Source organism: Cynocephalus volans, chromosome 16, assembly GCF_027409185.1.
Source record: "Cynocephalus volans isolate mCynVol1 chromosome 16, mCynVol1.pri, whole genome shotgun sequence".
In the NCBI taxonomy this organism is placed as follows: Eukaryota; Metazoa; Chordata; class Mammalia; order Dermoptera; family Cynocephalidae; genus Cynocephalus; species Cynocephalus volans.
Window position 1 is genome coordinate 34161395 of NC_084475.1, and position 27900 is coordinate 34189294.

General features: G+C 43.0%; 1 protein-coding gene across 1 annotated transcript in view; it reads left to right on the plus strand.

Moving 5' to 3' along the window:
- GNA14 (G protein subunit alpha 14) overlaps window positions 1–27900 on the plus strand; it is a 180087-nt gene that overhangs the window by 85991 nt on the left and 66196 nt on the right. Inside the window, exon 2 of the mRNA XM_063081396.1 lies at window positions 14376–14560. Coding sequence (XP_062937466.1) covers window positions 14376–14560 — 185 coding nt within the window. The remainder of the gene's footprint in view (window positions 1–14375; window positions 14561–27900) is intronic.

Sequence of the window (27900 nt, forward strand, 5' to 3'; positions counted from 1 at the left end):
ACAACAAGGTGTTGTAACACTGAGGTCAAGGGTTCAGCTCCCCATGCCACCCAGAAGCAAAAAAAAAGAAAAAAAAAAGAGAGAGAGAGAGAGAGAGAATTCTGCTATTGGTAGTTACCTCTTCAACCCTGTGTGCATGTTGAGCCAGGGAGTTACTGAGCATCACAGGGCCTGGACAAGAGTACAAATAGAAGCCCTGACTGGGTCCCCTCTCACCACCCCTCCCAGCCACACTGCAAAGGATTTTACATGCACTCTGGCCAGCACATCCAAGCTTTGTTGACACCCTCTCACAAACACGTGTCCCCTGGCTACCCTTAAGGCCCAGAATGTGTACACCACTGGAATGTTTGCTCCCATGATGAAGGATTGGGGAAGGGCCTATATAAGCCCTAGAAGTGGGCTTGGGCCCATTAGGGTGGTGGAATTCCAGGGGTCCCAAGAGTGTGGCGCAAGGCCTTGAAGCTGGGGAGAGGATGTGAACTATGTATAGGCATGTCCCCTCATCCCTCTGTCCTCATTGCTCCCTTGGGTGGACAGAAGATGAAAGAGGGACAGGACAGGGTCCTCTGAAGTTGGGGCTCCTTTGCCCAGTTGTCAGGGGGACACTGTGTCACGTCGTGGAATATGAGAACAATGGCGGGACGCTGTCTCGCTGGCCCTGTTGTTTCTAGCCGGCAAGTATTTGAACATCTGTTCTGTGCAGATTGTTAGGCTAGGTGTTGTGGGAGGATACAAAATACAAAGCTATTTTTAATCTAGTTGTGGGGGAGACAAAGGCTGAACTGAGAAGAATTTCAAAACAACTGGTTAATAAGAGAACATGGGAAGCCCATCGTTGTCAAGTAGGGGAATTTGGGTGACATGGAGCAGAGCGGTAGCTCTAGGTGGAGAAGAAGGGCTGGTGTCAGGGCTTTAGGGTGTGGAGACCATGGGGTCAGGGCTGGCGAGTTTCAATGCTGTCCGGGCTCCAGCAGGCACCGTAAGTGTATGAATGGACCTGGGGTAAGACAATAAGGACTGGGGATAGAATGAGGAGGGTTTGTGTTGAATTAGAGAATGTCGGCCCCATCGAAAGACCTGCAGATTAAAAATTACAATGTACTGACCAAATTAGACGGGAATGGGACCCTGAGTCCAGACTTCTAAGGTTGTTGATGAAGAAATTAAACCGATGCTGCCGCATCAATACAGAAGCTTAATAATCTGATTATTTACCCACATTTACTCCTAATAAAGTCACATTAGATAAAGAAGATGCTTCACACAGAAAATAAGTGTGAGAAGGGAGAGTTGGGAAGAGGAAATTCTTTACTGTGCTAGCACAAGTCATTAGGGTAGTTAGGACAAGCGAGGACAATGGACAGCACTTTTCCTTTTCACGTCGGAGGATGAAAAAAAAAGTTTGCCCTGTTTAGAAAATTTGCAGGAATCCCCTATTATTTTTATCATTTCTGTAAAAACTAACACTCATTATCGTATCGAGTTTCTCTGAATGTTGAACCTGAGATCACCATTCCCAAGCAGGTGTTGCACTGAATTGGGTAGAATGACCCCCCCCCAGTTCACGATGAATTTGGGACCTGTGAATGTGACCTTATTTGGAAATAGGGTCTTTATAGATGTAATCAAGTCAAGATGTGGTCATAGTGGATTTGGGTGGGCCCCAAGTCCAATATGACAGGTGTCTTTGTAAGAAGAGTAAAATTTGGACACAGACACACATGCAGGAAAAAACGACCACGTGAAGGCAAAGGCATGGGTTAGAGTTATGCTGCCACAAGTCAAGGCACATCAGGGATTGTCAGCAGCCCCCGGAAGCTAGGAGAGAAGCATGCAGCAGAGGCTCCCTGTAAGAGAATGCATTTCTGTTGTTTTAAGCCACCCAGTTTGTGGTTACAGCAGCCTGGGCAATTAATAAGGCTCCATTTTCTAACTTCCCTATTGTTATTAGAAATGCCACCAAGTTCCTGGTCACAAAGGTTATCATTCCTGCTTCTAACCTTGTCTCCCAAATACATTTAGTCTTCCAAACTATTACATTCACTTGTTCCTCTCCCTTTCCACAGCTGTCACCCTTATATCACATAATAATCGATGTCTGAGTACTGCTTTCTAGAATTACAAGTGATTTTAATTAATTCTCATAACAAATGATGATGGGGTGGTATTATACTACCCACTTAATTGATGAGGACACTGAGGCTTAGAGAGTTCAAGTAACTTGTCTAAGGTCATACAGGTAACTGGTATATTAAAAATCTGAGATTCCATCAAGGATAGACCCTTTAGCTCCAAGAAAAAGTAATCAACCCAAAATGGACTGCCTTGCTGTAATTATTTTGCCATGATGCCTTCTCCGTCATTTCAAAGAAAAGGCCACAAGAACACGTCTGTATCATTGAGGTAAAGTGAGAGCAACCCTCAGACCATTCACGTTTGCTTCCTTGCACCTTGGAGGTGTAACCCTGGCTGTTATCACAGCAATGGCTTCCCACTAGTTGACTGAGCAAAAGAAGAGACAGTTTATTTTACCTCTTTTTTTCCCTCCTTATAACAGAATTTCTTTTATATGTTTAATTACAGTCTTTGAAGATACACCAAAATGGCTTTTGGTGGAAAGATTTTTTTTTTTTTTCTAGAAGTAGGTCACTGGAGATATAATTAATGCAGATAATGACTATCTCATATACAGATTTCTTTTAGTTGAGATTACCTGTTTTGATTGTATTTCCCCACTGTCTGTAACAAAGCAGCAGGTTGGGTTATGTTGTTCATAACTGGTTTTGTACCAAGGTCAAAAAGCACAACCTCCCAATATAAGAAACACAGCAGCAACTCCAAAAACTTTCTTACTGAAAATCAGGTTTTTCTAAGGTAGAGGTTTATGAAAAGAGAAAGCTGGTTGGTTATGAATTTTCTTATCTTGGGCTGTAGGTTTAAGCAATGAATTAGAGTTGAAATGCTAGAAGAGTCTCCCCCCCCACCAATAAGACAGAGTTATACTTAGGATGACCGTATACTTTATTGTCCAAACCAGGATACTTTTGAGAATGAAATGGGATGCTATTAATAAGTATCTCAGGACGAGTATAAATTAGGGCTATCTTGGGCAACCAGAAGTATGGTCAAGAGAGGAATCCAGCCAGTTTTTGAAAACATATCCCCAGAAACAGATCTCAATGAGTGGAACTGGAGGCGGTTACTAGTTACGAATCATCCGATTTCTCCTTGGAAATTAAATACATGTATTTAAGGAGCTTTTTTTTTGAAATCAGTAAGAGACATTGAAACATTCTTACTCAAATGTTTCGGTCTTAGTCATTCTGGAGCTGCTGGTTCTGGGGAGGCTGGAGCTGAAAGGGATTTTAGCCTGGAGGAAAGGAGACTGGCAAGTTGACCTTCCCAGCCTGGGTGAGGCCTTACACCCGAGAATTAGTGCACCCAATAGATGCTCAGTAAATAATGACTGGAATGACTCTAAGCACGTCCTGAATTGGACTGTGACCTTACTGGATTCACAGTTGCCCACCAGAAAACAAATTCCTTTCTTTCAGAGGATAAAGCCACAATGAAGACCTTCCAATGAGAACTCAAGAGTTGAATAGGCACAATCTTGTTTGTTGATTTGGGGATTGAGAGGGGAATTAGAAGGGTAGAGCATATTCATTTATATTTGGAAAAGCCCCTCTGAATGAGATGGTGGGAACTATTTGAAGATGTGCTGATTAGATGAAGAGTACTAGGGAAGGTGGTAATAGATAATTCTTCAAATATTCAGACAGTTGGTGACTTAAGGGAACTCACAGATTAGGGAGAAGACATGTAAACACACAAACATCATGACAAATGCAATGACAACGGCATGTAAAGATATGGCAGTAACAGGGAGCAGAGAATGAGTCTTGCTTTCTGGGAATTCATAGAAAAAGTGCCACTGGAGCACTGTGAGGACGGGTTGGATGAGCGGCCAGGGAGATAAAGAAAGGTAAAAACGAAAAGGCCTGAGTCTGAAATGGTTGACGTAACCTTGCCAGCATCCTGCCATTACTTTACCCGTGTATTCTTCAACCGGACTTTTCAAGAGTAAGTTAACATACATTGATCATAATCGTGGGCTGAAAAACACTATATACCTATTCATATATGTATTTACATCCGAATAAAACTGATTTCAGATTCTGTCAGAATTCTGAGAAGGGCTTCAAGAGAAATGTTTCTTAGCTTTCCAAGGCAGGTGGTGGTGCATTGTACTTTTAAAGACCTGCAGTGTTGGCACCCTGAATTTTCATCCTTAACCTGATCCTGTAATTAATTGCACTAGTAGCTCCTTTCGTTTAACCAACATTTATTTTGTTTTCATTTAAATTTATCTTTTGGGGTGGGAGGAGGGTGGGTAAGAACATGTGTCAAGTACTGTGTAGTTGCTGGTGTTTCAGCAAAATGTTTGTTTCAAAACGGCTGCCTTGTCCCCTTGTCTGCTCTTCTTGAGGCTTAAGGATTTTTATGCCCATTGCCTCTTTTTAGAGCTTTTTTCTTGCCTTTGAGTAATTTTTTGTCTTTGCTCTACTCATTCTCCTGTTTCTTTTTCAACATAAGCAAAACCAAACTTTCGGACAATCACGATGATTGCACAAGGACAGGTTCTGACTTCAGGCTCGTTCTGTGTCAGCCGTCCTAGTGTTAGATTACTCTGCATATTCTCTCAAAGGCCGAGGCTCATGTCTTACCAGTGCCTGGGTGTTATGATCTCTTGGTGAATATTTTGGTAAGAATAGGGGAAATGTTAATTTTCAGAAGCAGCAGTGAACTGTGGAAGATTCTAAAACCATTAATGGAAATGCTTACAATTTGTCTTTTTTAGAAGGTGGAACAATTATGAGTCAGAGTCTCATGGAGCAGAAAGTGACCTTGTAACCCTCCTTACAAGTGAAATGTGTTACACTTCTAGGAGAATCACTAATTTTTAGCTGTAAGCCACAAGCTTGTTTAGATAAGTGTCTCCCTATCCTTTTTGTGGTTTATTCATTTTTAGGGAAAAGTAATTGATGCTTAGGACTTTTTTCAAATTGGTGTTAGAGTTTTGTCACTAACAGGCATTTCATTCCTATGATTCTGTATATTTGGTTACTTTTCTGGAATCTTATATATATGAACTATTGACATAGCATGATCAAAATTTTGTAACTTTATGGAAGGGTCAGTTATGTTTTGGCAAGTCTCAAAGATCTCTGGGTCATGTGACTACATACAAGAGATGATTACAAACCGACGCTAACCATTTCCTGACAGTAAGCAGTTAATACTAAGCTGAACATCTGTATTGGATTTCTTAAGAATACCATGTTTATAATAAATTATAGAAATTTGATTATATAGATAAATAGCTCAAATTAATTTAAGGTAAAAGTTAGCCTGTAGTCTCATTGCATTTGAATTTTTAAATGCGCTTATGGCAAATTAGAATGATATTATTTCTGATATCTCAAATTTGAAAAACAATTATTCAAAAATTCTTTGTGATTAAAAAATTGTTAACATGACCCTTTGGTTTTGCCTGATGTAAGAGCTACTCACAAATGAAGTTTGGACTTCAAATACTTCTTTGATCAAAATAAGCCCCAAAGATGACAGAAAGTGGGAAGAAATACTTGGAATCGCTGCTCTTCTTGGTTAGTCAATAAAAGTGATTTTGCACATTAATGAATCAAAAAGACTAGCAAATATAATACATCATCTTTTGAGTTCTACTCCATTATTTTGTGTTTTTTCAAATCTTAAACTGTCCACTGAGCCTAATCAATTAGTTTCTTTCGACTTTTATTTTTTGTTTCAAAAGCTTTGTATTAACCTCTTTTGTTGAGAGAGCAGCCACGAACCCTGTCTCCAGTTGTTTCTAGTTCTGTGGTGTCTAGGACATTGCTGCTTCTCCTTTTATGATGAAAAATAGCCCCTCCTCTGCTGCAGGAGCAGAAGCCGAGGAAGGCCACATGGTTGCTATGGTGACCTGGGGGCTGGGCAGAGCAGGCAGGATGGACTCGAATAAGTGAATCCTACTGGCACTTAAAAATGTTGTTCCTCTGGAAATCGCAAAACAGAGCTCCTGCAAGGATATTTTTACTAATGAAGAAATAAAACTGGAACATGGTAGGAAAAAACCATAAGTTTAGCTGAATGTGATGTAAAAGCTTGAGCATTCCAGTCCTAGGTAGATTCTTAGAGAAGTCCCCCTTGGAAAGGCCTTAAGTGTATCCCAACCAGTCCATGGACTGAGTGCATCTAACCCCCTGGAGTACTGGTTAAAATGCATAGTCTCAGGCTCCTACAAGGGCCAGTCAAAATTAATAGAATTGAGGAGGGACCCAAGAATCTGTATTTTTAACAAGTGTCTCTCCCCCACTCCCACCCTCGTTGGATTCTGTTCTGCACTTGAGTAGGCAATCATTTGGAATTTTCTTCAGCATTAGCCAGATTCTCTCATAGATCAGTGTCATTAGAATAACAGGCACCAGGATTGCAGCACACATGGGTGCACAAACTCCCGCGGAGTGGGTAGCTGCTGCCCAACGTTAGCCACCAGTTAGAAGGGGCCAAGCAGAGTGCCCCAGAGTCACATCACATCCTCTGGGCATCCCTCCTTGCTGCTGGGAACTGCTCCTGAAGATCCCAAAAGGAATTTTCTTAACTCGTCTGTCCCCACTATGAGAAATCCCTGACAGGGAGCCTGAGACTCCCTGTGTGGCTGGCTCCAGGTTTCATGAGAAAGAGCAGCAGCAGGTGCCCGCTCAGGGGGAGTCGCTTTATATAATCTACAGACTCAGCCATGCCGACCAGGCAAACCCACTTCCTTACTGCCTTCCAAACCCAAAATCATTCTGGTTGTCTATAGTCAATAAGTACCCATTTGTGAGTGTTTATTGAGCTCCTACTATGTGCTTGGTTTAGGCTCCAGAGATACCAGGAAACAAAAGTCACTGTCCTTAGACAGCCAACCCACTGGTCACACCATTACGTCCCACCCCTCTTCTTTCTGCCCGTCAGTCACACAGATAATTTAGACGGTATGACCAGCATCCAGGATTGTGTCTTCATTTCTGTCCTGACTTCCACTTTGTTCTGTTTACGTCGTCTCCTGTAAAACTGAGCTAAAAACCGTGGCTGCTCGCGATGGTTTCAGAAGACAGTGGTGAGGGTTGGCGACAGCTCTGCCCAACCGAGAGGCTTGACCAGCTCCTCGCTTTGGCTCCCAGGGAGGCGATCTCTCTGAACCGCAGATAAACTTTAAAACAATCGGGTTTCTGTTTCATGTCCTCGGTCTATCACTTGGAAAGGACACATTTTGCTTTGGCCTTTGCTCCCTCCTGGCTCCCGAATGCAGCGTTTTGGCATCACCCCCCGCTGCCGCCTGCTGCACCACCCGCACCCCGGGAGCCTTTCTGTGTATTTAAAATGAAGTTGAAATTTTAACCTCATATTCCCTTCTCAGATCTCAGAGAGTTTAGAATTCTAATGTGAAGACATTTTGTTGGCCCCTTTTCCGTTAAATGAGTCTCATCTCACAGATATTTTGTATCTGGATGAGGTTCATGGGTAGAATTTTAAAAGCCTCTAGAGAGAAAGGGGGAAGGGTGGGAAACTCCTTTAAGGAAGAAAAGTAAAAGGGTACATTTTGTATAAAGAGGACAATAATTCTTGTGATTTGTCTTCTAAAATGTGGTACCCAGATCACTGGTGATAGGAGAAATGTTTTTAGTTGGAGTATCACTGAAGTCTTATTTATTTTATTATGTATAATTTCACTAATCATAGCGAACGATACTGGTTTTTCACTTATGACATTCATGTTTCCTTTCATAACAAGCTATTTAAGTTTTTAAAAAAGCTAAATATTAAGTAATCATACAGGTGGCATAGGGGTATGACAAAAGTCACAAGGTCGGTACACAAATGACTGAGGTTCGAGAAATGCTGAGTGGACAGTGAGGGGCAGGTGTCTTGTAGGAAAGCCCCCAGCCCTGCCGGTCAAGGGCACAGCCCTCATCCAGTTGGCAGGAAGCCAGTGGAGGTGAGTCTTAATGTAAAATAGGGCCCAAATTATCTGTCTGTGCCGACTGTGGCCGAGTAGCAAGCTGTGTTTACTCAATTTAACCAGTGTTGAGGGTCTTACCCTGGGAAAGGAAATAATTCACATTTAGGGGGCTGTGGAGGCAAAAGGTCCAGGGCAAAGCTTCACAGCAAGAGACTCAGGAGAGTATGGGAGTCTCAGACCAGAAGCAGTTTTGTCCCCTGCTGAGAGCTCAGAGGGCATAAAGGCAGAGAAAGGGACATTCGGTCCTCTGGTGAATCTGTCGCTGGCCAGAGTGCCTCACCTAGCAGTTACCGGATTTTATCACAGAGGACAGTTGCAACAGGACGGTGATGAGCAAGTACCTCAAACACTGCAGGCTCTTGATGATGATGGAAGTTTAGAAGTGCTAAAAACCAGAGAAACAAATGCTAAATGGAGAAGAGCCATTCCTTTCTTTGTATTTGGAACAGAAGCTGGAAATGGAGTTATAATTTTATTCCTTCTCTGCCTGTGTTTTCATGGATTAGGCCCAGGACTGAAAGCCCTTCTGGGCTGTGCCCCCTGCCCCTGCCCCATCATGGATTTTGACATCAAAATTCAGCTTGCAATCAAAAGGCTTCCCACACCTTGTGACCCAAAAAGCTGCTCCCCGGGTGAGCTCCTGTTCTCTTCGCTGTCTGGAGGTGCCGAGGCGGTGGGGGAGCCTCCAGCAGCTGGTGTATTTTGTGGGCAAGCAGGTGAGAACGTCCTCCCAAAGAGATAAGAAAGCAAAGCAGACCTGAGCTACTGACCCAAAGCACACATTCTCATACATAATTAAGTCATATCCTTTGGGTTTTTCTTTTCTTTCCCTGAAAAGATGAATAGTTACATACTCAGTGTTCGAGGGTTGAGTTTCTGCTTAGAACAGGTGAGGAAACTCAACTCAGATCCTCAGCTTGAGTTTACCCGGTCCCTGTGGTCCTGGTTACAGCCATCAGTATAGAAAGAATGATGCTGTTCTGTTCCTTCACCTGCCTCCACCTGCTGCTGGAACGGTCTCACTAGAGCAGAGCTCTGCAGGCTGAAGGATTGAGTCCCAGATGTTGGAAGCTCAGTCTCAGGTGAAGACCACATGTGAACAGATAGGAGGGGGGTGATGTGGCCATTTACTTGAGGAAACAGTGTAGAACCAGCCCATGGTGTTATCACGGGTCGTGCACACACTGACACAGACCTGGGTTTAGACAGACCTAGGCCCCAACACTTCCAAGCTGAGTAACCTATTTAATCTTTCTGATTTTCGGTTTCCCTTCTAGAAAAAGAAGATACTAATTGGGTTATGTTGAGGCTTAAATGAGACCGAAAGGACCTCTCCACACTGAGTCTCTGGTCTCTCAACCTCAGCCCTCGGTGGTGTGTGTCATTCGGTCTCTTGTCTTTATATTTTTAATTAATTTTTTTGGTGGTTGGGCAGTGCAGGGACCCAAACCCTCAACCTTGGTGTTATAACACGGTGCTCTAACCAGCTGAGCTAACCTGCCAGCCCTCTCTTCTTTGGCTTTAGCCTGCTCTTTTTTGCCCCGTGTTTGAGTTTTTTATTCTTTGCCTAACTGCAATTTAACACTGAAGAATATTTTAAAATATTGATATTTATCAAATATATTTACACTTCTCTTTCATTAATCTTTAAAATCTTCCTTAGTATTTTCTTTTTGAAATACACCATGTCCAAAAATCAGGGGCTTTTAAGAAATGTTTGCGTGTTTGGGGCTGGCAGTGGGTTTGGCTTTAACCTCTTGTAAGTGAATGGCCCTTGTCACCGAAAAGGTTCTCTATCTTGCTGTAGAACTTTGGGCTGCATCTTGAGTGAGTTTTCTGGCTTCAGGGCCAACGTCACAGTTTGTCTTGAGGTAGTTACATCATCTCTGCATTCATTTCAGCTTCCATGCATGTAAAATGTGGAAATATTAACATTTGGTTGGAGTAATTTAGCACTGGACCAGAGCTCAGCCATGCTGGGGTGGAACAGAAGAAAGTGTGGCAGTGTCACAGTTGGGAGGAGATGTGGAGACCCCAAGATTCTGTGGGAGTAGAGGTCTAATTTGATATGGGACTTTAGACCAAGCTCTGATAGTATAGGGTCTTCCCACAGGTCCTCATGTTGTTCTATAGGGTGTGACTCACCTTGGTGGCTTCCAGGGGCACCCAATCTCATTGGGGTTGTCCTGGCATAATTCATAGCTCATCTTTCTGGGGCTGTCCATGTGTGAGACCTATGGAGGAGGATGGTGACATCTCTTCTTTGTTCTGTTCAGTCTCTCATTTAACAGTGTTCTGAGTGCCGACTGTGTGGCAGGCACATTGTGGTGCCCACATGGGTGAACCCTGGGCCCTGTCCCTCCAGGGTACAGTGACAGACATATCTGCAAATAAGCAGTAAGCGGGGTGCTGCCACCAGGGTATCTGCAGGCACTTTGAGAACTCCATGGAGACAGGCCTAATGGCTGGAGGGACGGGGCGGAAGACACCTCACTCCAGGCGAGGTGATATTTGTAGTGGACCTTGAAAGCCAGGGTGCTGGCAGCCTGACTTCTAGCCCCAGCTCTGAGTTTGCCCCCAGCCTTGCTTGTCCCCTGACAGAGAGGAGGTTCTGTCTGGCTTAAATTTTGCTATGTCTCTAGGACTGGAAGAGGACATTGAAGAGAGGGGACTTATACTGCTCATGAGGACACACACATCTGTCTGCAGGCTCTCCCTGGTGCCCCAGTAGTGTGTGACTCCAAGTCGGGGTGGGGGACGGGCCAGGGGTTAGGGCTCAGTGTGTGGCTGTGACCTTCACGTTGGTCCCCTTTAGACCAGTATAACTAAGTCCCATGACCCAGATTTTCTTCCCTGACAATAGAGTCTGTTGTTGGAATCCAGTTGTCTGAGCAAATCCCTGTTCTCTCTCTTGTAACTGCATGAGGGTGCAGAGATTCCTTATCCATTCCAAGTCCCAGTTTTCTCAGCTGTAAAATAGAGATAATAATAATAGTACGTACTTCACAGGGTGGTTGTGAGGATTAAAGGACAACATTCGGATACAGTACCTGGCACATACTGAGTCCTGTAGTATTTGTCATTACTGGACTGCATTCATAACCCAGAAAGCGTCACGGAGCATGAGAATAAAGCTCCAGCTAGGCCACTTTTTGTGACTGTTGATACCGTGGTTGAAGTCCTTTTGACACACACAGCATATTGCACGGTTGAGAGATGATGACAGATCCTATTTACCCATGTCATGGGTGGTGCAGGTGGTTGAGTTCTTTATCACTATCATGTATTCAAAAAATACTGGAATATTATTCATCCTTAAAAAGGAAGGAAATTCTGACACATGCTGTTACATGGGTGAACCTTGAGGACATTGTGCTAAGTGAGACAAGCCAGTCACAAAAAGCCAGATAACATACAGTTCCACTTACATGAAGCACCCAGAGGAGTCAATTCACACAGACGGGAAGTGGATCGGTGGCTGCTGGGGCCCAGGGGGAGGGGAAATGAGGGGCTGTTTAACGGGTACGGAATTTCACTTTGCAGGATGAGAAGAGCTCCGGAGATTGGTTGCACAATAAAGTGAATATACTTAACACTACTGTACTGTACACTTGAAAATAGATAAGATGGTAAAAAAGAAAACACACACACACACACAAAAACCAAAAACCTAACCAGTTAGCTCACTTGATTAGAGCTTGGTGTTGCTAACGCCAAAGTCAAGGGTTTGGATCCCCATACTGGCCAGCCACCCCCCCCCCCAAAAAAATGGTTAAGATGGTAAATTTTATGTTATGTTGCCACAATTTAAAAAACAAATTTAAAAATACTTATGAAGCCTTTTAAATCAGGTGTCAGGCATTATACTGGCACAAAAAGAGGAGGGGGGACACATATTAAACAGAGTCACATTAATGGGCAAAGTGCAACTGGAACAAGTACAATCATGCATTACAGTGACAGGGACACATTCTGAGAAATGTGTCGTTAGGTGATGTCATTGTGTGAACATCACGGAGTGCACCTCCTTAAACCTCGATGGCACAGCCTGCTGCATACCTAGGCTGCATGGTGGAGTCTGTTGCTCCTGGGCTACAAACGTGTACAACACACTACTGCACTCAACACTGTAGGCAATTGTAATGCAATGGTGTTTGTGTATCTGAACATGTCTAACCACAGAAAAGGCACAGTAAAAATGTGGTCTAAAAGAAAAAACGATACACCTGTGTAAAGCACATCACGAAGAGAGCTTGCAGGACAGGAGGTAGCTCTGGTGAGTCAGTGAATCAGTGTGAAGGCTGAGGACATCACGTGCACACTGTGGATTTTATAGACACTGCACGCAGGCTATGCTAAAGTGAACTGCACTACGACGACGTTACGATGACTATGTCACTAGACGATAATAATTTTTCAGCGTCATTATAACCTTATGGGACCACTGTTGTCTATGCAGTTTGTCTCTGTGGTCTGTTGTTGACTGAAACATCTTTACGTGGCTCACAACTGTACTGCAGCACAAAGAGAAGTTTAGGGCACCATTATGGAATACAGGGACTTGACCTCATCAGGGAGGCCAGGCAAGGCCAAGAGCAAAGACGGGCGGGAGGAGAGAGACCACTCAGGAATGGGGAACAGCTTGTGCAAAGGCTGTGAGAGGGCAGGTCGAAAAAAGGCCAGTGTGGCTGCAGCACAGAAGGTGGAAGAAAGTGTGTTTTGAGAAGTGGCTGGTGAAGACGCTAGCGCCAGACCACGCAGTCTTCTTGGTCACATTAAGGAATTTTGTCTTTTTTTCTGAGCAGAGAAGGAGGCCATTGAGGGTTTGAAGCTGAAGATGGGGAAAAGCAGGTCTGTGTTTTGAGAAGATCGGTCTGGATCTTATCAAATACTAAGAGTTTTATCTCAATCGGGCTCTTGAAACAGGCCCCACCCTGATATTGGCAGGGCCCTAGCAAGAGTACATATGGAGACCCACATTACAGATTATAATTATGCTAACAAACTATTATCAATATATTCTATCCTTCTACCCTGATAAACACATCGCTATAACTAAAATGTCGAAAAAGATGTGTTCAGCTATGGTTTTTATATGACTACAAGTCAGCAAAGTATCAAAGACAATTGAATTCAACTATAATTTCAGTCTAGGTGTTCTGTTGGGCCAAAGAGATGTGGATGAGTAATAAAGATATTTATATTTAATAAATCATTGCCTGTTCCTTAATTTTGCCATCATTTCAGCAAAACGACTAATTATGTTGTAGTTAAGATTTTCAGTTTGTGTTCTTTTAAAAGAAATGCTGTTAGACAACTTTTCTTTTTTTGTAACAGCTTTATTGAGATATACTTCACATACTATATAGTACATCATTCACAGTGTACAGCTTTTCTTGAGCCGTATTCGTTCTGAGATAGTTTCTCATTCATTGCAATTTGAAGAAACTTTGCCCTGCTGAGGACATCTCAAACCGAACCGTTAATAAAATTTTTAAAGCAATACTTAGATTTGGAAATGAACCATGAATAGAATACACCATGTCCAAAACACCATAATGGAATCTCATATGACAAATTATCACAGAAAATATTAGAAAATATTTTAGGTCCATTGTAGAAATCTCTATCACTTATTGCAACTTTTACTATCTTTTCAAGCAATATCTTGATCTAATATTAATGTAAAGTAAATGGCATCATATTTAGCAGATGTTATGTCTGGACATCTATACACATTTAAGAGTAATACGAATAGTTTAATTTGTAAAATATTTCTTGGCTGCCATGCACAAATGTTGTGAGCTTTGAGAAGCTCCTGAACTACAAAGGGGAGCAAGTGCAGAGACACTTGGCATGACTGGGGATGGTGCTTCACTGCACAAGGATCAAGGTCACTCATGCATCTGACAGGACGGAATTGACAAGTTCACCAGTCTCTTGTCTTCTCCAAGTATTTCTGCTGCTGAAATCCTCCCTGCACTCTGCAGTGGCCCGCATAACTGCCACTGCCACATTCGCAGTGGCCAGGCTCTCAGATGCTCTCAGACACAGTTGCTTGTTGCTTCAAGCACTTAGAGAAAGGGATGTGGGAAAGCGTTGCCCTGAGCTTAGGATGTCACTACCCTGTATCGTGAAACTGCATAAGCATACGGCACACCCTTTCCAAGTTCATCCCATCAACCTAGTAACTGATGTGGATTAATACTGCCGGGAGATGCTTTCTGTTTCAGTGTGTTCCTTTTGAAGTCTGCCAACTGTGTTTTTCACTTGTTTTGTCTTATAGGGACTGGTGAAAGTGGGAAAAGCACCTTTATCAAGCAAATGAGAATCATCCATGGTTCTGGCTACAGCGATGAAGACAGAAAGGGGTTCACGAAGCTGGTTTACCAGAACATATTCACGGCCATGCAAGCTATGATCAGAGCGATGGACACCCTGAGGATACAGTATACGTGTGAGCAGAATAAGGTACAGTGCTTGGGGCTGTTGGCCCTGGTTGTAAATGTTTGCCTTCCTACTCTGGTTAGCACACGTCTTTGAACAAAAGCACTTACCGAGTGCTTTGGTCAGATGCCAGAAGAAGCTCTTGGCTCGGGAGGAGTGTAGCCCTGTGGTCTTTCTGCAGGAGTTCTATCACAGGGGCAGTGTGAGGCTCCCCAGGGTGCAGGGATTCAGAACTGTGGGCAGTTATTAGGTTGCTTATTTCAGGCATTGAGAAAAGAAGACATATACATTTTCTCTCTCAGCTAAGAGACCCAGTGAATTTCTTTATTGGAGCAATGGAGATGTTGGGTTTACAACGGCCAGCTTTTCAAGAATTCCCAGTCTCAGGGAATATTTTCACTATGTGCTGCAGACTACTCAGAGAAATCAGTGGGTTTTGTTTGTTTATGTTGGGAGCTAGCCCTTCTTGGGAACTAAGTGATATTTATGTGAGTGATGTGCTCTCATCAAGTGATGGTGTCAAGCTGGCATTTGCTTTCCTATCACCACTGGTTATTCAAAACAGAAATCTGTTTAAGACCAGAGGAAAATAATGAGGCAGGAGGGAGAGAGGAGGAGGGAAATGAAATTTTATATCATATATTAGAAAGCAAATCCATAGGGAAATAATACTGTGACTGACCTCATTAGGAATCTAGATTAGAAATAAGAGTTTATTTTAAATAATTGACACCAAGTTACAACATGACATGATGATAAAGAAAAAGATTCTGTGTCAGATGGGTCTCTCATAGCTCTGTCTAAAAAGAATTTAGCTGCTAAAATGCCAGAGTTGCATGGGCTTTAGTATGGACCCTCAAGGACGATTTTATCATGAACTTGTGGCACCTGGACTCATATATCTTTTATATATGATAGCCAAAGAGTTTCAAAGCAATCAAACAAATTAAATTTTTTACTCCTCAGTGACTGCCTCACATAGGATAACACAGTATGCATTAAATCTTAGACTTGCCTTTACCTCTGCAACCTCATGTCTTTACCATCATTTCCTTGTAGTCTTGAAGAAAGGAAGTCTTGAAGAAATGTGTCTTGCCTACAGTTTCAACCTTCAACAGTGCAATGTTGAAAAGTGTGTGAGGTGAATTAGCCTGTAGTATATCTTGTGCCCCCAAACATGAGAAGTTGCATACTGGGCCACAGGGAGATTCTAGAAGAGACTGCAATGATTCCTTTATACATAGCTTGTGAGCATGCATTCTGTTTTTGAAAGCTTACAATTCTTTTTCACTCACCCTATATAATGTATTCTAAAAATTAGGCTTTCTGTGGAGATTTAGATTATTTCAGAAAAGAAAAATGGTGAGAACGTCATTAACCATAAATTTTGGTTCATTTATTTTCCCCTGTTGTAAAGTGTATTTTGTTTACTAGTCAGTGAGGTGACTGGGCAAACCTGGAATTCAGGGATAGATTATAAAGAGACCTGCCGGAGGAAAAGGCTCACACGCAAGCCAGTTCTGCTTACCTTGGCAATACGTATTTGTAAAACCCACTCAGGTTTAGTCATCGAACATTTAGTAATGTTTTCCTTCATGGTCTTCTAGAGGTGCTCTGATTTACAACAAATTGGTCTCTTGGGGGTTGACATTCCAGCGCTTTCTCCTTTTCTCTTGATTTTCATTCTTTTTCCTAAGACCATCTCGCTCGTCCACTGATCTGTGTTCGGGTTGATTGGTTCCGTCTGGAGGTTCTGAGGAAGACCCTTTTCCCTCCTTCTGCCCACCTTCTGGTCGTGGCTGGAAATCCTTGGCCTGTGTTGGCTTAGACGGGTCGCTGCAGACTCTGTTCTGTCTTCAGCTGGATTCTCCCCTGCGTGTCTGTTCACATGGCATTTTCCTCTCTGTGAATGTCCAAATTTCCTTCTTCTTATAAGGACACCAGTCATTGGATCCGGGCTCACCTTAATCCAGTATGACCTCATCTTAACTTGATGACATCGACAATAGCCCTGTTTCCAAGTAAGGTTACTTTCTGAAGTTCCAGGTGGGCTTGAATTGGAGGAGACGCTATTGAACCCAGTACAGTCTACCCTCGAGCTCCCCAAGGTTCTTGTCTGTCCACTTGCAAAATACGTTCACTCTATCCCAACAATCCTAAAAGTCTTAACCCATCCCACCATGAAGTCTAAGTTTGAAATCTAATGAAAATATCAACTTAAGAAATCCCACATCTCACTATCTAAATCAGGTATGGGCGAGACTCTGAGTAAGCTGGGGCAGGATTCCTCTCTGCCCAGGACCTGCAAAGCTGGAAAACTAGTCTGTTGTGCCTCCTGTCTCCTCATTTGCCATATCTGGCTCCCTTCTCAATGCATTCTGTTTTTTACTTCAAGTATCCAGATTCATGCTCTGTAAACTTTCTTTCATCCCTCAAACAGATGCCTGGGATGAGCACACACTGGTATGGCTTAAGGAGCGGCAGAAGATTCAGTGGAAAGAACATGAGATTAGCTCCCCCAAATCTGGGCTCTGCTCATGGCTCCCCCATGGGTCTAGGGCAGGAGTCAGCAAATGTTTCTATAAAGGACCAGAGAGTAGATAATTGTGGCTTTGTAGACTATGTGGTCTCTGTCACAACAGCTCAGCTCTGATATGGTAGCGTGGAAAGCCACAGGCAATAGGTAATCAGTAAATCGAGGAGGACAACTCACTTGTAAACTCAATTTACAAGACGTAAAAATGATTCTTAACCTATGAGACAGAAAAATTCATTCAGGCCATGAGTGGATTTAGTGCAGGGGCTGTAGTTTGCTGACCAGGTGAAGCCACAACATTCCTGTTTTTCATCTCCTGGTGTGTGAAATGCAGACAACACATGCTCCGTCTACTTCATAAGCCAACACAGCAAAAGGAAGTGCTTTACCAATTAAATGGCAGTCGACAAGTTCAAAAACCAAAAACAGATGCTATGTTTCTTCTGTTACTTCTTTAGGTCATTTTCATGCATTTCTTCTCTCTGTTTTCCTGTGGGCTATTATGACTTCTAATATCTTTCTCTGTGGGCTAGTCCTGATTCAAAACATGAAACTATATCATAAAAGGATAAAATGATTAGTGTTTCAGTAGTACTCAGTAATTAGTTTAAGAAGCATGCCATATGTTATCTTTTTTACAAAGTATTACATAACTTGAAATAGTTTATTAGTGAAGAAAGGGATGAACAGAACCTTGATTAGCTTTTATTTTCACAGAGGTGCGATCCTCTCTTTACTTCTGATTGCTGAGTATTTACTTCCCAGAGCTGGGAACAGTTTCTTAAAAGTATGTAGAAGGGAATTAGAAGTTATTTTACACGGTTTTATTCTAAATGTTAGTGAGATCATTGGTTGGCTGGTGTATTAGTCCGTTTGTGTTGCTATAACAGAAATACCTGAGACTGGGTAATTTATAAAGATCGGAGTTTTATTTGGCTCGTGATTCTGGGACAGCTGCATCTGGCAGGGGCCTCAGGCTGCTTCTACTCATGGCAGAAAGTGGCAGGGAGCCGGCAGGTACAAGCAGATCACAATGTGAGAGGAAGCAAGGGGGTGGTGGCAGAGGCTTTTAAACAACCAGCTCTTGCAGGAACTAATCAAGCAAGAACTCACTCGTTAATCCCCCCTCCCCCAGGGAGAGCATTAATCCATTCATGAGGGATCCACCCCCATGACTCAGACAGCTTCCAACATTGTCACATTAGGGATCAGATTTCCGCATGAGTTTTGGGGGGACAACACATCCAAACTCTATCAGCTGGGTTGTTGAAAATTTTTGCCTATTACTTGACAGGCTGCTTATTAAAGGAAATCTATCAGAAATTTAGTTCAGGATTTAGTTTTTAACCAACATGCTTTTTCAATTAAGATATAGCCTTGAAGATTATTTTCTTATACCTTGCCAGCTTTTTTTTTTTTTTTTTTTATGATTCATATGTATTTGCTCATTCTGTTGGTAAGCCTTAATTTTTATGAATGTCTCTCAAGAGTGTTTTATGAGCACACATTAGAATTTATGACTTCTTCCATAAATATTACAAAGACATTTGCTCAGCGGCAGGGCACCTAAGTCTGAGTTAGCTTATAACTCATGTTTACTCTTGATCATTTCACAGAAGCCAGAAGAGCTTCATATGTTTTACAGTTTGTAGCATCTTGAGCTTGGGAGATTCTAGGCCTGTCCAGCTGTGAAGGAAATATTTTGATCTCCTTAAAGGTTCTGCAGAATCTGTTTGAATGATTCAGACACAGAATTTCCCAAGGGCAAAGGGCAGCCCTGCCTGACTTCTCAGAAGCATTTTACTTCTATATTCAGTGATCTCTAGAAAACAGAAGGTCTGCAGGCTCTTCCAGCAGCCACTCTAGCTTCTTCCCTGCCCTCCTGTTACAGGAGCACCTAACTGTACTGGGGTCATGTCGTATTTGCATGGAACCTAAATAAATTTGGACTCATCATAACAAAAACAAAAACAAAAGTTTTTAAAAAGAAGAGTTAATAATAATTAAACAGTAAAAGGATTATTTTACCTGCCATTCTACTCTGAATGCCTAACTTAGAACACAATGTTTCTAGAAGTGTGAGGTCTAAATTTCCCTTCTGAAAGCATCCTACTCTTCCATCAGATGCTTTTGCTGAATTCAAATCTATGGACGTGGACCATTCAGCCAACCACAATTCTTGAAAGGCTGAAGTTTTTGTGTGGAATTGACTCACAAAGCCTCTGCTGGTTCTGTTGGAAGTTTTGCAGGTCCCATAAGTACATGAAGCCATTAGGGCAAATGGATGCCTTTATCATGCAGTCCCTTGGTGTTCCTCTTCTCCTGACTGCTGGTTTATCAGGCAGTAAAACATCCAAAACAAAGTTGTCAGTCTTGGCTGCACACTGAAATCACCTGTGGGGCTTTGGTGCTGATGTTCAGGGTACCGCGCCCAGAGATTCGGAGCTAATGCTCTGGAATGCAGCCTGAGCTCGTGCATGGATTTTTAGACACTTAGGTGATTCTGATCAGGCAGCTAAGGCCGAGAACCACTGACATATGTCTTAATATCGTGTGGAGGTGCTCACTTTGGATTCTGCTTTCCTATCAATCTTTCCATAGCAGGGAAGGAGACTTCTGATAATGTTTTCTGTGGAATGACCTAATTAATCTCCATCTAAAAGCAAATTGAGTGGGCAGCGATGATGTTGTTTGTTTTGTTCAGGCACACTGGGCTGCCTTGAGTACATCAGGCAATGGTAGCCTTGACAGCATCTCCAGGTGACGTCTCTGAATTGAGGGCAGATTCTGTGCTTGTTTCTTTGAGTCTCCCAGGGTCCTAGCACAGAATCATGCTGAGAGCGCCCACTGATGGGAGGGGGTGGAGGCTGGGGAGCAGAGGAAGGAACCACATCCCATTCTCTCAAAGTCACACCAGGGACACCTTCTCGCCCTCTTTTTCCTGCTGTTGCTATGTGGGAATTATAATTTCTTTTGATCAGTACAATAATCAAGGATGCAGTTTATGTTGATAACAGGCCCAAGGTATAGGTTTTGTGTATAAATAAAATATCATTCAATTTTGTTTTGTGAGTAGAGACATTACATTAGGAAATTAGTTATATATTTTCATTCATTATTAATAGATATTTTTTTTATTTCTTGAGATGGTAATTCATCAGGTATAAAACATTAAGCATCTGTCAAACATCTAACTTCATATTTAAGCAATCAAGTCTGGTATTTGTGGGGTGGTATCACAGGAGAGTACATTTTTAACCCCAAAAAAGACCTTTGATACTGTCTCATAGCTGTGTACATACAGCTCTTCCAGCTTAACTTTTCATTCTCCGAAAGTGGGAGGCTGAATTTCCAGGAGAGTTTGTTAAAGACTCAGGCAGAGTTGAGTGAAAAGGGTCTGTGTATGTCACTTTTGAGCAGAAGAGTTTCTCAGAGCTTTTAGTTTCTCAGAGTATTTTAAGACCCTCTTATTTAGTGATTTTTAAAACATCTGTTTAAATATGTTTTTCTGTCCTACTTCCTCATCCAATTTGAAAGTCAGATTCTGCATGAACCTTTGGGAACAGTGAGGCCAATGTTCCGACATTGGCTGTAGCCCAGGGTTGCTGGTTCTCTGGCAGATGGTAAACTCAGGCCCCTGCTTCCCACATCCTGTTGGATATTAAGATTGCATGGTACATTTTTCTCCTTACCAAGAACTTGGAGTTCTACCTGGTGTCACAGCAACAACAACAAATTCTCTCCCAAAATCCTAGGTGGAAGCTTTTCCATATATCCCAGTGGTTCTCTGATTAATTGGTGTTTGCTTTAGTGTGAAAATTGCTATAATCAGAGCTTGAAATGTAAGAGTTTGAAAAATGGGCAAGAATAGGATGGGACAGATCTGGTTTTCTCCTAGATCATCATCTGATCGCCCACGTAAGCCTCCATTGGGAAATGAGGAAGTTTGGAGACCAAGGACGAGTAATGAGATTGATCTGGCATTGAAATATTCATTTCTTCTCCTACCTTAAAACTGCGCATGAACCTACCACATCCAGAGGGATGCTTTTAAAAATCTGGTGAAAAGGGGAAGTCCCACAAAATTCCAAACAATCCAGAAACTCGTGTGACTCTAAGTCTAGTTGAACATCTGTCCATCTGTCCACCCATCCAACACATGTGAAATATTTGCCCTGAGTCTCTGAAATTGCGTCGAACTTTTTGGTTATCCTAAAATATAAAGAAGAACATGTGAAACACCCTCGTGATTCAAAACTCTTGAATGATCACTAGAATTGTCATCAGGGATGCTAGTAAAATTCTTGTTAAATCTCACATCTTTCACGATTTGCTTCCTCCTCGAGGCAGCGCTGTGCTCTGGTTTCCTTGTGGTGGTTGAGAGGCCACAGGGTATGTCACTGGCCTTCTCCTCTCAACACCCACTCGCTTCACTGATAAACAATGCCATACACATGTGAAAGAGGTGACATGCCCTTCGGATTGTTTGGGGTCTTGCCAATGGATTCATGTGTTCATCTGGTAGTATTGAATTTGGAGGCAGATTTTCTTATTAACTCGTTAATAAGGTCTGCAATATTATCCTAGGCAAATCATTCTAGAAAGCATCCCCTCTGCATTCAAAGATTTTTTTTTTTTTTTAAGGTGGTGGTGTATGTGTATGTGTTGGGGGAGGGGTTTCAAACAGATTATACTAACTAATCCAACAGAAACAAATTGTTAAAAAGGTTTTTTTAATCAATAAATCTACCTTTAGAGTAAAAACCATATTCACTAGGAGCCATAATGGTTTACTTTTTTCATCGACGCTTCTCTTTGGAAGCTAAAACTTATTCAGGGAGCTTTGTGATAGTGTATCTCATGTACTTTATCTTGATTTCTGATGCCTAAATTTTGTCAGGTTTAATTAAGAATGACCTAAACTAATGTAAAATAGCATTTGCATTTAACTATTGCTTTGTATTTTTCCGGAATCAAATTTTAAAATATTTTGGCATTTTTAAATTAAAAGTAAAGATATGGGCTCCTTTGTTTAACTTGGCTACTTACAGGATCTGGTTAGGAAGTTATTTCCCTCTCTGTGAGTGTAGAAGTTAGTAAGACTGAAAACATGTATGATTTTCTTAAAAATTTCTTTAAAAAACTACCACCCGTCTTCTTATCATTTAAATAGTTAGGAGGGGTTAGTTGCAAAATGTTGAGGCTGATAGAAATAACTCTGCTTGTGTTTTAGGTGCCTCTGAGTGAGTGCCCTTCCTTTTATCCTGAAGGCAGTAAAAGTGGGTGAGTGGTGGCATGTGGGGAGGCCACCGAGGCTGGCCACTGCCATCGATTCTCCCCAAGGCCCTGACCTCCTGCCCTGCTCGTTGTATCTCTGCTTTGCATTGACATGGAATCCTTCTCTTTTGGGTTGTGTGGAGGTTTCCCTTTGCTTTGGGGTTTTACATTCATTATCATCATTATCATTGTGATTTGGATTAGTTGATGTATGGAGCCCTCCACAATATTAGTCATTACCCCAAACAAGAAAGTCTTTCTTCCCAAGGTTAAGTTAGTTCTCAATGTACTGGAATGGGACAACAGCAGGCATGAAATTGAATTCCTGCCCTGCCATTTACATCCTTAAGAGCCTTGGGCAGATCAAAGCTCTCAGTGTTTTTATTTCCTTCCTCCCTTGAGGGTTATGCTAGCTCCTGGTGATACTACAAAATTTGAACATATGGGTCACCTACCTTCAGAAGCAAAAAATCATGTTCAGCTTTGTCCTAACAGGCTACTTTTTTCACCAAAGCTTCTTTTATTGTGCTTCCTAGTTCATAAGACACACTGCATCAAGTAGTGATACTACAAAATTTGAACATATGGGTCACCTACCTTCAGAAGCAAAAAATCATGTTCGGCTTTGTCCTAACAGGCTACTTTTTTCACCAAAGCTTCTTTTATTGTGCTTCCTAGTTCATAAGACACTGCATCAAGTACAATGTTAAATATGACTTATCAGCACAGGCTGTTTTACTTCATATAATCCCAGAGTTCTTTTTAGATATATTAGAAAGTACCAGGATAAGAACCAGAAGGACACACACACCAGACTTGCCCTGAAGAACCCATGTTCTGCACTGTGCATAGCTTGCAGCTGTGTCCTCACCCCCCTCCTGAGGCCTGTACCCCTTTTAGGTTCTTAATACTTGTTTTTGAGTGAATCAATGAGTGGCCCTCCCTGCCGATGCTGGCATCGCATCTCCAGCTGCTCATCCTCATCATCACACCTGAACCCAGCATCTGCGGACAGGAAGGTCCTCACAGAGGGCTCAGGGCAGCACAGCAGGAAGATGAGGTCAAGTTCATTTGCTGTCTTTCAGGCTGCTTGATTTCTTTTAAATTGGGGGATGAGAAGGTTAAAGGATTGGAGAAAGAATCTTCCCTAACCCAGGATGCTATTTCTGTGATTTCTCTGCTCCCTCACTCACAGAGCAAGGTCCAGGCTGTACCAGGCACGTGGCTGGCTCCGGCTGGTCACACGTCTGACTCTGCTCAGACAACAGCCTTTGTGTTAAGGGAAACGGAGAGCCTGTTCTTTTGAATCATGCTCCTCACTTTCCCATTTGCAAAAGACAAGCCATCATTACTGTCATCAGAGTGGTTTGTTTTTATTTTTTATATTTGGCCAGAGATGACCCTTGTCACTGTCAGCAAAGGTGTGGCTTGACATCTTTCCTATGCAACGTCAAGATCTCTCTCAGTTTGATTATGAAAACCCATCTGGGACAGTTTTGCTTCCCTCCTGCCAGGTGGGTGGTATTTCTGCCACTAGATGTTGATGGGAATGGCTGATAATGCCAAATAGTAATCTCCACAAGGGAAATGTAGAGATGAAGGCCCAATTCGTAGGAATAGTAGTCACTTGATAAACATGTGTTTATGAATTAAATGAAGGCATGAGCTAAGAGCGCTTTCTAAAGGTTGGGCCCAGGAGGAGAGAAAATGGGCAAGTAGTCTTTTCTCCTAGGGCTGTAGGGATTTGATAGTCTCTGTTTCCCTGAAGGAGGGACCCCTGAATGGAGGTCTCCTGGTGGCCTCTGAGCCCTCAAAGAGTCTCCGCAGTGCTCCCAGGCTGAGTGCCACACACCTGCCCGGCAATCACCTCTGCTGGGGCGTGAGGCTCCTCACGTGGCTGTGTCTCCCGCTGATGATGAGCTCCTCAAGAGCAATGCTGTGTTCTCAGCTGTTTCCTCTAGCTCTCAAAGGTGATGCCAAAATAAATAAATTAAACCTGCTTTTTGAATTCTAGATGGGCAGCATCAGAAATCTCAAGTTGTTACATCATACTTTTGGCATTTTAAGGAAAAAATCTGCACCCAACACACAGACTGACAGGCTCTTTTTGGCAAGCGTTTCCTGCTCTGCTGCGTGCTCCTTAGCCCCAGCCATGGTGGCCTCCTCCCTTCTGGCCCACTGTTCACAGTTCAGGCCCAGGTCCTCTGCACGTGCCTTCTCTCTTTGCCCAGCCAAGGCTCTTTCATCCTCCACCAGAATGGAAGATGCGTAAAGGCCAAGGACCAGGTCAGCTTTCAGCCGCCTTTGTAGCGCCAGTGCCTACCATGCATGCAGGCCAGTTTGCCAAAATCCTATCCACCAAAGAACCAATTTCTGGGGCAAGGGAATCTGATTTTCTTGTGAGCCCATGTAGGTTACCACAGGGCCAAATTCTGGCCCTTCCTGACGTTATTTCTGACAACCGTCCAGCCTCATCCCTCTCCCTGTCACCTTGTGTTCTCCGTCTGTTGGGATGTCCTGAAACCCGTCCCCTTTGCACTCATAAATAGCTAACTTCATTGATTCATCTTAGACAAGCATCTGCTACCGTCGAAGGCTTTCTTTGTCAGCCTCCGCCTTCCACCCTCCCTCGGTTAAGTTCTCTTCCCATTGTGCCTGTGCCACCTGCTATTTCCACGTTACCTTATGATTCTCTATTTATTCCTCTCTCCCACTTCAGACTAAGAGTTCTTCAAGGTCAGCAATCATGTCCTGTTCATCCCTTTGGCTTGAATAAATGTCTGTGAAGTGAGGGACATTAAAACCCTGTGTGGAGCTAACATCATGAGCCCAAAGCTGTCTGAGAGCTTTGTCCAGGCGGTGATAGCCCAATCTAGTGCTCAGCTGTTATCCCACATGATATGATTTTGCCTCCTTGCCTTTGGGACTGTGATATTGGGCAAAAAGCAACAGGGGTTTGCAGGGCCATGTTTTTCTTTTTCCAGAGAAATATTTGGCAATTGAAAATATTGCTTCTGAGTTGCAGGATATGGCTCGCATGGCCATGGGCTCTAAATCAGTGTGGGAGCTTGGGATTGGCATGGGGGACTCCTGGGTCGTGTCTGGTGACCTGAGAATGTACTCTGCCTGTGAAGTCCATGGCGCTGACTCTTCTCGGGCTGAGTCACCAGGCAGTTGTTTTGGAATCCCATGGGGCCAAAAAATGAAGGGAAGAACGGATCACTGATGAGCTACAAGAGAGACTCAATACATAATAACCTCTTCACCAACCAAGTTCTAAAGTAACTGAGAAATAAGAGAAGGAAGTGAGGCATAAGATGACCAAAATATGTCATGGTGGCTAGTGCTGAAGCTTAGAGAGTGTGGCCTATAAGTGGAGTCATATGACCTGACCCCGTGTGTGATGGACTTAGGTCACCATTAGTTCTGGAAGACGGCAGGCCCCACCCTTGGGTGCAGGCCTCTAACAGAACCGAAGAGAAGAGCAAAAGAGAGGAAGGGCCAGAGGCCAGGAGTGTTACTCAGCTGACAGGCCCGCACAGGGAAAGTACCCACTGTGTCCCCTGTGTCCTGACCCCTCACGGGCTATCTCTTCCAGGGCTCTGAGCTCCCTCAGGGCAGGGACTGTCTATACTTCTGGGCACTAAATCAAGTGTGCATCTGCGCCAGGCAGTCTGTGCTAGGCTTTATGAACAACGCATTCTTTTATCCTAAACGGTTCTTCAGTGCGGCTACCGTCAGCTGCCCCCACTCTAGAGCACAATGCTGAGGTTTATGGTCTCCCCCAGGTCACACAGGTTTCACATGTCGGAGCTAGAAACTGAACCGGGCGGCCTGATGGCCCAGGCAGAGCTGCTAACCACTATGCTTCTTGTCTCTCCATGGGTGGTTCAAGGCCATGTGCACTGAAAGGATTAATTGTTTAAAGGTTTGATTGTGAAAGCCATAAATGAGGAGAACGTTGGGTTCTGTGTCTCAAAATCTCTATTCCTGGCCACTTTCGGGAATTCCTTTCTCCCTGGATGGGATCCAAGCAGCTCACACAACTGTCTGTGTTATCTTTCTCAATATTTACACAAGTGTGATGCCATCAAAGAAACCAGAGGAATATCGGGAGTAGTACATCCACTGGAAGAAGTTCAGGACTGAAGAGCTTCCTGTTGAGTGGATTTGAAATGGTTGCATGTCTGCCCACTACTGTTCCTAATCCAAAAATAAAGAAAAGAAAAGAGCAAAAAAGAAATGGTTGCATGGAGAGTGTTTTTTTATTTTCTTTTATTTCCCTAGAAGAGAGGAGTAAACAAGCCAGAGATTACTTCAAATTTATTTTGCTAATAAAAACAATCAAAGCATGGCAGTGACCTTTGAACCAATCCCAGGAAAGATGAAATAAAAACCGAAGAGTCTATTCTGACGGGGGTGTAAATGGAGCTCATCTTAGCTGGAGTGTGTTCAAATGCTTAAGTTTTTTAGCAGAATGAGGTAGAGCTGTATGTGCTGACACAGAAAGGTCTTCAAAATGTAGCATCCATGAGAAAAGTGAGGTGCGGAAAGAGCTTGTGTGTGAATGAATGTAGTGAGACCCTTTGAAAATAAAAAGGAAAGGAAAATAAAAAGGAAAGCCTAAACAGATGCCTGCTTGTGTATGACTTTTTCAAGAAATAAGAAACATAAAACGGCGACCTTCGGGGAGAGGGCCTGCTGGGTGGAGTGCAGAGGAGCCATCTCACTGCTACTGTTTCTGTTGTACCTGATTTACTTATAAAAATGTGAATAGATGTTATCTCAGCAGGGTGATATGTCATCTTAGTTTTCTTCTTTTTGCTTCTTTATATTGGAAAATGCAATCTAAATACTACAATTTATTTTAAAAATAAATATTACTGTTTTTAAAATTAGTATATGAGTAAAATTTTGAGAAAAATGACTAAAACTCTAGTCCCTTTCACAATGACTTCAAATCCACACTGTTAAATCACTCTGGAGAGGGGGTGTAATGCATGCTATTACAGACTTTTGTTAAATAATGTATGTTCTGGAAATATCTTTGTGTTCATATCCGTGCTTCTGAGTCTATGTTTTTATGGGTGTGGAAACACTGGGAAAAGTGAGGTGGGCCATGGGGACGAGTGGGCAGGGGCTGCTCCATCACCTTGAGCCATTTACTTCTAGAAAGATAGTGAGGTTCAGAGGTAGGGGCCAGGGGAGGCAGCCAACAGGCACAGAGCAGACAGCGACAGGGGCGTCACACCACGGATCCACCAGGCATTTGTTCTCAGCACCACACTCTTCCGAGTGAGCCACGGGCCAGCCCTCACCAGGCATTTGTTGAGGGTCTACCCTGTGCCTTTGGGGAGCATATGTAACATTTGTACCCACTGGAGGCCTTGCAGTTCACTGGGCTCTTAAAATTCAAGTTCCAGACTCCTGTTTCTCCCTTATCCAGGCCTCAACGTGAATTACTTTAGTCAAATCTGCAGCTCACTGAAGCCCCAGGACTGGGCCTTTCTGTTGATGGAGGACAGAAATGGAGACTCGGAGGGTCTTGGAG